Source organism: Heterocephalus glaber, unplaced genomic scaffold (genome assembly GCF_053883595.1).
Source record: "Heterocephalus glaber isolate CG9 unplaced genomic scaffold, H.glaber_assembly_v1.0 deba00001497, whole genome shotgun sequence".
Classification (NCBI taxonomy): domain Eukaryota; kingdom Metazoa; phylum Chordata; class Mammalia; order Rodentia; family Bathyergidae; genus Heterocephalus; species Heterocephalus glaber.
The window spans coordinates 11,721,992-11,735,317 of NW_028258320.1; the positions used below are offsets into that span (position 1 = coordinate 11,721,992).

General features: G+C 42.7%; 1 protein-coding gene across 31 annotated transcripts in view; it reads left to right on the forward strand.

The window, feature by feature from the left end:
• Kcnma1 (potassium calcium-activated channel subfamily M alpha 1) overlaps positions 1–13,326 on the forward strand; it is a 732,631-nt gene that overhangs the window by 655,074 nt on the left and 64,231 nt on the right. For all 31 annotated transcript variants that reach the window (XM_004846336.3, XM_004846337.3, XM_004846338.3 and 28 more), the window contains 2 exons: positions 2,050–2,274; positions 5,427–5,619. In XM_004846336.3, coding sequence (XP_004846393.1) covers positions 2,050–2,274; positions 5,427–5,619 — 418 coding nt within the window. The remainder of the gene's footprint in view (positions 1–2,049; positions 2,275–5,426; positions 5,620–13,326) is intronic.

Below are 13,326 nucleotides of genomic sequence, written 5' to 3' on the forward strand. Positions count from 1 at the left end.
ATTGGTCTGACTTGTTGAGGTGAGCTAGCTTCCTAGGGGACCTGTCCAATTAAAATTAATTTGGAGCTTCATCACAGCCTGTCACGGACTGGTTGACTCTGCTTGTGGTATCCAGGCACTTACACTTCCATGCAGCCTGGAAAACTAACTCTAGGTCTTCACGAAGCAGTGATAGGCGACTTGAGCTCTCTGAGGGGGTCCTCCTTGGTCTTAGTAAGACATTTCTTACAGCGTATGTCTCAGGTTTCCCGGTACTGCTGCAGAAGGGAACCAAAAATGGTGACAGCCCCTGCTTTATTCTAACGATCAGGGAATGAGAGTAGCTTCCTCCTCTCCTTGGGGGTTACTGTAATAACCCTGACATTGTCTTGAATTGTGATATTGGCATTTAAACAATCAATACACTGGTCAATGCTAGGGATTAAATCAAGCAGCACTTGATATGTGCCGTGGACATTAATATTCCTCCTCCAAAGCATTGTAAGCCACATGGGACCATCCATGCATGTAGTGGGTAGACAGGGAGGAAGGCAGGCAAGATGGGAAGCATTGGACTAGAAGCAAAGGGCAAAGAAAGACCCATGACTAGATTCCTTATATTGTCCTCTAGCAAAAAGGCCAGCAGTGGCTAACCATGGGAAATTAGAGTCCTCCTCTGGATGGGGGTGTTTCATTTGTCTTCTTTGTAAATGCTTACCTGAGGTTGGGGGAAGGCATTGGCCTATTGCTCTTACTGATCTGTCCTGGACAATTCTAATGATTATTTTGGGATTCTTTCTTATATAAGGTGAGTCCTCCCAGAAATGCCCCTGGAAACCTCAAGCAGCACTGGACAAGGTTCAGCATATTTGTTCTGGAAAAGACTATATCAGGAATGATTGAGGTATCATGGGCCATATGATCTCTGTTGCAGTTGATCAACTCTGCCATTGTAACATGAAAGCAACCATGGGTGAACTTGGCTGTATTCCAATGAAACTTCATTGGAATTTGAATTTCAATATAATCTTCACATAGGATGTTCTAGGCTTTTTTTCATTTTTGTAAGCCATTGTGAAGTGCAAAAACCATTTTTAGCTCACTGGACTTAACAAAGACTGAAGCACCAGACTGAGCTTGAAGGTCACCTGCCAGTCCCTGGCTTGGGGTCGCATGTTCCACCTACTGGTACAGTGACATACTGTGACACCCCATTGATAAATCTAGAATGTGAAACTCAAATATCTCAAGCTGAGACTCACAAAGGGACTTGTCAATTTTATCATCATTCAGCAGGAGAGCTTGAAAAGGCATAATATTTTATCAATAATTTCATTGAAACTAAGACTTCCCTTTCTAGATAACATAAATAATTCTTTTTCCTTCCTGAAAGTCATTATGAAATAGTCCTGCTCACATATATGTGTGGCATATCTTTCTTCAGTCTTTTGCCTAAGAAGGTCATGATATGTGTAGATGTATGTTTACATTGTATTATTTATATGTTTATTACATAAATACAATGTAAATACACATGCTCAGATAACTTATCTGTATGACATGTACAGTATATGACACTGAGGACCTGTTTTAGTCAGTTTTACATTACTACAGGGAAATACCTGTGGCAGCTAACTTCTAAAGAGAAAAGGTTTATTTAGCTCACAGTTAGCAGGGGTTAAAGTCCAAGGCTGGGCTGACCCATTTGTTTGATCTCTGATAAGTGGTGGCATCGTGGCAAGAGTGTGTGTGAGTGAGAATGATTACATCTGGAGCAGTGCAGAGAGAATGAGGGTGGGAGACACCAGGTTTGCTCCTCTTACACTGCTCCTCTTGGTAGAATTGAAATCATGTGAGAACTGCCAAAGGGTCATGGTGTTACCCTAGGCACCAGACCTTTATTCAGAGTGGACTCTTGGTGGATACTCAGGGCACATACAAACCATAGCGAGAGAACATAGTAAGCACTAAGCATATGTTTCGTTAACCTGTTGCACCAATGATTTTTTTCTCTCCTTACAAATCTATGAGGTCCTTTCTCTAATACCCTTGCATTTTTCCTTGTTGCAGACTCGAAGTGAGGCCGCCATGACCGTCCTGAGTGGTCACGTTGTGGTCTGCATCTTTGGTGATGTCAGCTCAGCCCTGATTGGTCTCCGGAACCTGGTGATGCCACTCCGTGCCAGCAACTTCCACTACCACGAGCTCAAGCACATTGTGTTCGTGGGTTCCATTGAGTACCTCAAGCGAGAATGGGAAACACTCCATAACTTCCCTAAAGTGTCCATATTGCCTGTAAGTCCAAGGTCACATTTTTGTTGCTATTGAGGCCTTTTTCTTTTACTTTTGATTCATAGAAGAAAACCCCAAATGGGTATAATTTTTGTAACTTTGATCAGGCCTCTGCTTCTCCATCTGGGTATGGGCCTGAGGACGCAGCCCTTCCCCTATGCATTGTTGAGGAGAATACAAACCCTGAGAGACCTTATTAAAAAGAGCTTGCAACCAAGTTCAGCCCCTCATCAGGAACGAAGTCTAGCTGGTATCATGTATTAACCATATCAGTGTCTAAACATTTTCTCCTCTTGCCTACACAAAACATACAGCATGTGATATTGTGATGCTTACAGTAAGAATTTACTCATACAGCTATTTTGGGGATGTTACTTCTGACATTGTTAAGCTTCAGGAACCCTCAATCTGTACCAGCTTCTGACTAAATAAATGTAAATAACAAGTAAATTATTTCTTCTGTACAGAAGGCCAAACCTTTCTCTGAGTGACTCTCTGTCACCATTTATTTAGAAGCTCAATGTTTTCAGTGCTTTTTGTGGTGTGTGTATGTGTGTGTGTGTGTGTGTGCATGTATGTGCATGATATTATTGATTGTAAAATACAAGGACCCCAATCTATAATGAACAATTTTGGACTCCACAATTTCACGTAATGATATGGGCTATATTATTCATGTATCTACCACCTGTTAATCACAAGCTATGTATTTCCTACAGACTTTCAAAAAACTATAGACCATTGTGCTCTTTGATATAGTTGCCTATGTAACAAATCCATGCAAATATTACTTATCCTCCAGACATTTTTTTAATAAGTTCATATCCCTAAAACAGGAACATGGATTTTTCTGCACGTCAAGAGGTCTGCATTTGCCTTTATAGAGGAAGCTAAAATTCATTATTTCTCTTATCAGCTTCCAGAGTCTCAGTAATGGAAAAAAAGAGCCAAGTAATACAATTGATTAAAGAATATATAAGGATCTATCCACAAGTAGTACCCACTAGCAGCTACCATTTGTCTGATATAATGCCAAACACAGTCCTCAATAAATATTTAAAGGACTGAAAAAATATCAGACAGATCTCTTTTGGATGCAGAGCCAAAATCTGATTGCTTTAATGAACATATGTAATTAAATGAACACCTACAGACAAACGAAAAACCATATACTTTTCTTAATTTTTGGTACCGGGGATCAAACTCAGGACCTTGCACTTGTGAGGCAGGCACAGTGCCCCTGAGCTAAATCCCTGGCAAAGACCATATACTTTTAAGTGTATAAATATATACTGAGTATACTTTGCTAGTTTCAGGAATATGGCAGATTTTATTATAATATTTCTGTGATCATCATGCTACATGTGCTGTTTCACATGGTCACTTGACCTCTAAAAGCATCATGAGTCTGTGTGTGTGTTTGTAGAGTGTTGATGCATGTTGATGCATGTAGAGTGTTGTAGAGCATGATGTTTGCTATTCCTGTGTGCATGTCATGTGTGTGTTTGATTCTGTGTACTTTCACCTGCTTCTGTCAAGATGAATCAACTATGGTATTTGTAGACCTTTTTTTAAACCCACCAAAATGTAGCATACTCAAGCATACGAGATTTGCATAGATTTTCACATGTTATTGCCTAAACAGTACCCTACATAGGGGGCCGGCCTATCTCCCCAAAGTCACTGTGTAGGAAGGGGAATGAAAACCATCCAGATATATACATATAGATATGGATATTTGGATATAGGTACAGACTGAGATCGAGGCAGAGATGAAGATAGCAGCCAGTAAGCTCTTGTCCAGAACAGGAAGTGAGTTGAAGGCAAGTGGGTTCTCAGTGCAGGCCAGGCAGAGGTGGGGGGCCAAGAGGGCTGGTGACTGAATGGGAGCCCCAAAGTCACGCTGCACGAGTGCTAGGGAGCTCAGACACGGACTGGCCCAATCAGTCTTCCCGTGACTCCTCCTGAGGACACAGGCTTGCAGAGGGCTTGGCCCTATTCTTCTACTTTACCAATTCTTACACTCTCAGACTTTCTGTCATTACCTCCTAGATCTATATTTTTTTCCACTGTCTTATGTTGTTATGGGACTTTAAAAAAATATGTTTACTGGCTTATTTATTTTTAATTACCCCATAATATAAAAATATGTTCTTGTTATAAAATATTCAAACAATATAGAAGTATATAAAGTCAAAAGCAAACTTTCCCTTTCATCCTCTCCATCCTTTTCCTCTCCCTAGAGGTAATTACTGTTATTAGTTTAATGTGTATTTTCCTTGAATTTTCTCTTTGAATTTACATATATTTATAAATATATAATTTGATTTTGAGGGTTTTTTTACATAAATGAAATTATACTTTTTTGAATTGTTCTAGAACTTTTTTCACTTACCACTCTTAAAGATTTTTTTCAAGTTAACAACTTCACGGAGCGCTAGCTCCCTCTATACCTGCTGCCTACCTTTCTGCTGTGTCCTTGTCTAGCAGTACCCTTAACCATTCCTATGTTTTTGGCTTAGTAGATGATTTCCCTGCTCTTTATTTTTGCTGAAAATATGCAATACAGTTATAAGAACCGAAGCTGACTCTTTTCTCTCTCTCCTGTGCGAGGTGCACATTCGTTCCACTCCCTTCTGTAGGCTGCAAATTGAGCAGAGCTTCCAGTCCCACCTTGCTCACTCTGTTTTCCCCTTGGCTGCATTGGAAATTCTAGTTGGAACTGCTGTCATTTGCCTGAGATAGAAGTGACCTGCTATTAAATAAACAGGCATTTGAAACCCACCCCCTCGTTACATTCTGAAAGCCAGAGGTTGCCATGGGACAGTTACTTAAATCAAGACAATTTCCAGGCAAGAAGAAGATGTAGACCCTGGCATTATTCCTCTTGCCCGTTTGTTAGTAATAGCTTGATTGAGTATTGAGAGCCAACCTGAAATGCTGCCATCAGCACCGACTACCCTTTAGATTAGCACATGGCCCCTATTCCCTGAAATGCAGTTAGGCTAGCTTAATGTCAAGGCATAAAAAAGATACTAGTTAAATAATTTCCCAGAGCTCTGGCTCAATCTTTAATTTGTTTTTATTTTTTCCCCCCTTCCCTTTCTCTCTTTGACTCTCTCTCTCTCCCCCACTTTTTTTTCTCTATGCCAAAGGGTACGCCATTAAGTCGGGCTGATTTAAGGGCTGTCAACATCAACCTCTGTGACATGTGCGTTATCCTGTCAGCCAATCAGAATAATATTGATGATACTTCGCTGCAGGACAAGGAATGCATCTTGGCGTCACTCAACATCAAATCTATGCAGTTTGATGACAGCATCGGGGTCTTGCAGGCTAATTCCCAAGGTAAGGACAGGCTGTAATACTTCTCTGGTGTGCCTGTGGGGGACAGGGGCTGGCAAGAGGGATATCCTTCACTCAGTAATTCAAAGAGGCTCACATCAGCCTGCCTGGCAGTGAAATCTGCGCTTGCCATCATAACTTTCAGAAAGGCATCTGCTGCCTCTTCTTCTTGCCATCCCAGGGTTTAGGCTTCAGCTCTGATTCTCTCTCTCTCTCTCACACACACACACACACACACACACACACACACACACACACACACACGTGCCTTCCCTGACAATAAATACATTGCTTTTTTGGGTTTTTTTTTGGTTTTTTTCGGTTTTGGTACTGGGGATCAAACTTGGGTCCTTGCGCTTGCTATAAACACATTGTTAATGGCCTTCTCCTGAGCTTCTCTGCATGGTGGCTTTAAGACTAGGGTTACCTGCTAAATGTCAGAGCACTAAAAAGATGTTGGCTGCACAATCCCCATTGTGTCCTCCAGTATACATTTTTGTCATTGAACTGAGATGAGTGTGTTAAGGTTTGCATTGTTAGGGCTGCATCTAAGACTCTGCTGACCAGGGGATGGTAATAGGCAGGAAGAGGGGACTGTATGGACACTGAAAATCATTTAGCAAGGAGTGACATTTGTCAGCCCACACATGTTGTGCCTAAGGAGGTACAAGAGCCTTAAACAACACAGATCTGCCTTCTTCTATGCCATCTTCCCTGTCATTTGCTATAGGATCCTGGGCAGGTGGTTACAAGTAAAGATGTCACGTAGAAGTCTCAGAGGGGCAGCACAGTAGAAATCCATAACAAACAACCTCCATAGTCAGGATCTAAAAGGATAGCATGAGATTTATGCTCCTCCTACTGACACCTCTGTGGGTTTAGCATGAAGTACAGGATGGTTGTCATATGTGATTACTGGGCAGATGGCACTGGGTGCCTGGTGGCATTGGAAGCCCATCATTCTAGGATGGAGAGTTAAGGGAGCATAGTCCATGAGAACCACAGCTGCTAGGATAGGAAGTACAGCCTGACAGCTGGGTAAAACTCTGCATGCAGGGCTTTCAGAAAGATCAGCTCGATCACCACCATGCAGCCTAGATCTGGACACGCCATTATCCTTTTTTCAACTCCCATGATCTTTTGTCAACCCAGCTTTGCCACCTCCTTCTAGTGTTGCCACAGCATTGCAGCAAAGCCAGGAGCAATAGTTCCTGGAAAGTTCCCCTCTTGGACTTCCTTCCTTTCAGCAGTTCTGGGCAGAGCCCATCAGTGGAAGAAGGGTAGGAGTGAGTTTTGGAGAGTGGAAGAGAGAGAGAGGCCTTGACTCTAGGGCTAGTTCCTGCCAGGCCCTGAGTAGACTTGAGGTCTCAGGGTACTCTCCGGCGGGTGTGCTTCCTGAGAGCCAATGGCTTTGCTACTGGGAACAGGGAGAGGAGGTGGGGCCTTCTCTGAGGGTCTTGAGATCTGCAGCAGCTTCTGGTCAAGCTCAGAAGAACGGTGCTCTTTGGTGTTGCCTGTGAGATAGCTACTGTGGCCTCCTTGTCTTTGGCTTCCTCGGGCCGTTTGATGGTTGTATCAACCTCTAATTTTCCTCATACATGAAATAGAATGACACACATTCTTCCCACGTAACCCTCTCTGGAAACAATGTGTCAAGGCTCTAAGACAGGCCCTGAGCTCTTACTGGCAGCACAAAGAGGAGGCAGAACCTGCTTCAGCAGCACAGATGAAAGAAGATGTGGGAAGACAGGGAGTGAAGGAGGCAGGCTAGCACTTGTTCCCTGCCTTTAAGCTCTGTTCATCAATGCATCCTCCCTGCCTTCACCTTCGTATTAGCATTACTTGGGGGAGCTGGCTGGAGATGCATAATATCTTGTCCCATCCCATACATAACTGTCAGAATTTGTATTCCAACAAGATAACCAGGTGGCTTGGATGTTCTGCTATACAGCACCGTAAGTCTTCATGCTAACAAAGCCCGTGCCATGAACGCATTGACCGACCTGATTAGATATGTCTTCTGTACCTTAAACATGCTAGCAAAGGGGAAGAAAGAAGCAGAAGCAGCAGTTCTCCAGGGTAGAGACAAGGAGGTAGGAAAGCACTTTCCCCAGCACTCCTGGTCCTCTCAGTTTAATCCTCATGATTTTCAAGGTCTGTAGGTGAAAACCTCAGTGCATACTTTAGTCCCAGCTCTTATAAACCTACCCCACCTCTCATATTCTATATAGTGGCCAAACTGGTACTAATACTCTCCCCTCCCCAATGTTCAAAAACTGGTTATGCTTTTTATCACAGGAATAAGAAAAAAATAGGTTTGGCAGAAGATAGGCAAGAAGGAGAATGGGAGTTGATATTTTTCCTTTAAAGATAGAAAAAAAGACCCTCTTTCTCTTATATATGCATGTGTGCACACTGCTATGTCTCAATGTCTGTGTCCCTTCCAAAATTTTAATGTTGAAATCCTAATCCAACCCATGCAAAGGTTAGGAGGCAGGGCCATTGGAAGGTGATTAGGGTGGAGTCCATGCGAGTGGGATTAGTGCCTTATAAAATAGGATGCAGAGAGGCTCTGCACACATCTACCGTGTGAAGACAGAGCGAGAAGACACTACTTACGAACCAGAAAACAGCCCCTTACCAGACACTAGATCTCCTGATTCCTTGATCTTGGACTCGCCAACTCCCCCGACCATGAGAAGTAAATATCTCTTGTCTGTAAGCCACCCAGGTTATGGTGTTTTTTATGGTGGCCTAAATAGACCAAGACACACACATACTAAAGAAAGCAGGGTTTCTATATCCAGTAGGCATTCTCCTGGCCTCCTGGTTAGCAGTGGAGTGGAACCTGTCCTTCCCAGAAGTCAGCACTCTGTTCTCTTTTCGAGGAGAGCATGTGGAAGCTGTCAGCCACCAAGCCCATATTTCCCCTTATTTTCTTACCCTGTCTGCTCCTATCCTGTCCTTGGTTTTGGACAACATCCACCGATGACACTCTGACCTTCCACAGGCAGTGTCCTGTGGTGCTGTCAACACAGAGAAGTGGCTCCCGCTCCCAGTGGTCACCTTTGGCTATGGCCCTGCACCCAGCCCCTTGGGGGCCTCTCAGCTCATGGCCCCGGTGGGGAGCTGAGTCTCTCAGATGCTCTTCCTCTCTGACACTTGTTTGAACAACTAGGCATCCTACTGGCCTTAGACACTTTCTTCTTCATCTGAATGTTAGGCATGACCAAGCTCCAAAAGGATTAGAATTACAGGAAACAAAACAGACTTCACGTTACTCTTCTTTGAGAAACAAATTGAAATCCCCATAAGTGATAACCGCATAGTTTTCTTATCACCATCACCCCCTCTTTCATTATGTAGTCCAGTGTTCTTTATGAAATCCCCAACCTCAACTTTGTGCAAAAGTTATGCTATCATCTCTCCAGACCTAGCTGGACAGAAATGTGGACTTGGGACAAATGTGCTCTGGGGCCAGAATATTCATGCAGCCTCATGGAAAGTTTTCTAAAGTGGTACAGTTGAACATGGAAAATGTGTCTCCACATTGTGAAAGTAGGAGCCCCCACTGGGATTTGTGTCTAGCCCCTTGCCACAGTGTGTTATTAGGCCTCCTCTCTGCTCCTTGCCTCCGTTTTCACATTCCCTTTTGGTGTCACTTTTCTAGCCCACATGGTGTCAGAACTGACCCAGCCTAGGGAGTCCAGACCAGGCATGCTCTGAAAAGATAGGAGATGTGATGGCTGGTTGTCAAAAACAATTACAGAAAAAGGTGGCATAACCCACACTGGATGGTATATCAAATGTGACATTTGGGTCTGAGATGCAGTTTTAATATACAGCAGGCAAAACTGCAATGACAATTATATAAAGCAGGTGAAGTCCCTTCTTGCTGGTCAGCAAACATCAGCTCAGAACCACTTTACAGCTCTTTACCAGCAACTAAGTGCCTTTATTTACGGAGTGCCTGTCACTTCCCTTTGGCTGGAGAGCTGGTGTATTATTTAGCACGCATTTATCTGGGGAAAACATTTCAATTTAAATCAGCTGGTACAACAGTGGCTCTTGCCAGATTGTTTCCCAGTGGTTCTAAAAGATAAGAACTGAGTCTGATCTTGGAGGGTAGGTGAGCAAAGGGAGGGTCTGTTCTCAGAGAACCCTGGGAGTCAGTGCCTAAAAAGAGGGAGCATGTGATGGAGATTTGCCTTCTTCTTTTCTATCAAAATGGGAAATGAACATCTTATAGTTTATTTATGCTTCTTTCCAATAAGGGTAACTCTTACGGGAAAGAAAGGGGAATAAATGAGTGTCCCTTCCATGCATCAGCTGCTGTAAAGTTCAGGAGACAAAGATGGCTTGGATTCAAACTCTCGCTCTTCTAGAAGGTCTGAAGGAGTGGAGGTAACATCTCTGTAAATGGTGACAGTGTAGTGAGACAAAGACCAGGCTAGAAATTGAGCCCAGAGGGTCCTTATTTTATGTATTTCTAAGCCTGCAGAAGGTTTCCAAGAATGGATAACAGCTGTGGATGAGTTGAATGCATGTGACTGTTTAGCACCTGAAACGTGGCTAATATGACTAAGGAACTGAAGTTTTCCTTTTATTTGATTATTTTAAAAGGTTAATTTTAAATAGTTACAGGTGGTTAGTATCTACCATATTGGGCAAGTCAGGATTAGAACGTAGACTTGATGCCTTGCTAATGGTTTGGATTTTTGAGGACTCATCAAATATTTATAGAAAAAGGGTGATTAAATCAATCTTTGAAAAGGACAAAAGAGAAAAATAAAAGGATGGGTAAAGGTGGCAAAAGATAAAGCAGGGCTGCCTAGTAAGTTGGGGTGGGATGGGGATGACCATGTAGCCTCAGTGATGTTAGGAGGGAAGGCAGAACAAAAATCAAGATGAATTACATGTATAGAAAAGATAATCATTGAAGGCCAATTGAATGGGAAGGAATTATGGATAACCAGGGATAAGGAGCTAGGAATGAGTTTTGAGGTTGGCTACTGGGTAGATAGGGAAGCAGAAGACCCAGGAGAGAAAACACGTTTAAGAAAGAAGGTAAAGAATTTGGTCTTGGTCCCTTTGGGTTGCTGAGGACCAGCCAAATCTGGGGCCATGAAGCTGGTAAATGTGGGCTTTCAGTTTTTCTTGCAACACTTCACAGGGAGAACAGGAGCAGAAGTTAGTTTTGAATGGGATTCTTAAGAGGCAAAAGAGTCTGTCCTGCCATTGAGAGACTATAGACAACTTGCAATGGGGTTATATACCAATAATCCCACCATAAATTGATAATGTAAGTAAAAAATGCATTTAATACACTTCATCTACTGAACACGTGCTGCAGAGTCCTGGTTGTTTCCTTGCAATTGCGTGGCTCATTTCCACTGCTCAACATTGAGAGTATTGTACTGCACATTGTCCAGGAAAATACCTAAATTCCAAATTCGAAGTACCATCTCCATTGAAAGTGTACTACTCTGCTGCATCATAAAGTCAAAAATTGTAAGTTGAACCATTGTAAGTTGGGGGCCATTTGTCTTAACATATGGTGGCCGCTGGGTCTAAATGGGTAAGTGGAAAAGTCAAACCAGTAAATGTGGCTTATAGATGTAGGGGGCAAAATGAAGCCAGAGAGAGAGAGAGAGAGAGAGAGAGAGAGAGAGAGAGAGAGAGAGAGAAACAATCTCTATGAGGTCAGAAAGCATGGGTATGGATGGATTAAGGTATGGGAGGAGCCAAATGGTGGGAAATGTGATCAGAAAAAAGCATATGTGACAAGATCAAAGACAGACATATTCCCTGTGGAGTCAGAGAGGTCCTCCTTGGTACTGCATTGAAACAGTTCTCTAGGCAGACCCTAGGTACAGAGCATGGCCCATCTGAACACAAGTGCCAACACCAGCAACCACCACCATACACAGTGGACCCTCAAATCATGACGGGCCTGACATACAAATAATTTGGGTTATCACCAGAATTTTAGTTTTAACTTGTGACCAGAGTCTTGAGTTACAACCGGAATGCTGTCTGCTTGTGCTTCCAGATGGTCTCAGATACAGATTTAACCCTTAAAGAGTTCTAGAAGGAACATTACAACATGCTTTCCTGTGTGGGGTTAATTGAGAAATCCGGGGCCAGTGTCTTTCTAAAGACACTTAGATCTGCCTGTACAGGAGAGAGACTTTTAAGGCTGTGTAGAGGAGCCTGAGCCTTCAGTTGACCAACTTGAGTTACAACCAGCCCTCTCGAATGAATTGAGTTCGTAAGTCAAGGATCTACTGTATCCCAATAATACAACTGGTTTTTGACAAAGATAAAAAGACAATTCAGTGAAAGGGTATTTTTCCAACAGATGGTGCTGGAACAATGAGCATCTATATGCCACCTATCTGTGTTTAAATATGTATATGCATGTGTACATATAGGAGTAAATATAAGTATCAACTTACACAAAAATTTACTTCAAATAGACACATACCTAAATGTAAAATGCAAAACACTGTCTGAAAGTAAAAAATAAAAAGGAGTAGGGGTCAAGGTCAGTGTAAAGGCCCCAGATTTAAACCCCAGTACCAATAAATAAATAAATAATCACTGATGTCTGGCTTGCACATCAATTGTGATGACTGAGTTAATGCAAGGTACACCTAGACATCAGTAGTTCTGGATGCTTCTGGGTGATCTTACCTACAGCCACCTTTGGTGGTCCTGAGAGAGGTGTGGGTGAACAGCAGGTTACTATTTTGATTATAAAGATGAGGAAACTGAGGCTCAGAGAAATTAAGTCATGATTTTAACCTGGCTCTTCCAACCTCAGAAACCAGATTCTAACCATTAATCCATTTTGTGTTCTTAGAACAATTCTGTTAGCTCTGCTTGGTGATCTACATCCTTCTTCTACACTGTTTTGGGTCCTCATCACTTTCTCTATACTTGAATAGCCATAAGTGGAGAGGATAAAAGCATGAAGCCTCGAGTAGAAACAATAGCCATAGGCTGTGTTGCTGCTTGTGTTTGTCAGTCTCTTCCCTTCGCATGTCTCAAGGGGATAAGTACAAGATGTTAGCTGCCAGCACATAGGACTCCTTCCTGACCACAGATTTTGAGAGGCAACAGAGCTGAGATCCAGCACCATGCTGCTGCTATTCACCAGCAACATTGCTCACCCCAACCCACAGACACCCCCCAACCCCCATTATGAAGAACCCTGGACCTCCTTAAGATGGAGCTCATGTATATAGCTCAAGGTCTGGCCTGACTGTGGATGTTGGTGTTAAGGTTCTTCTGCAGTTCCCTTTCCTGTTACATGCTGTGCATTCATGTGATGCATGCCACCCGTACATGTCAATTCTACAAACATTGATTGAACACCTTTCATGTGCCCATTTTTTGCATGGCAGGCATTGCTAGATAGACAAGGGAGCATAAAATATATTCCCAGTTCTGGCAAGCTCCCATGCAAATGTGTAACTCTGCTTCAGAATGCTGGTTTATTTCTTTAGAGAATTGCAATCTATGGGGGTTATCACTAGGGGCAAAAAGAGGAGAGTGGATGTGAGAGACACTTTGAAAAAATGCGTACAATTTCTGTAAGTGGAGACGAAGGGTACAGTTTGGCTGGAATATAGGGTATGCATACAAGCAAGGACAGATAAGGCTAAACTGTGGGTTGGGCTTTAAGAATTTTCTTCTTCTTTTTTT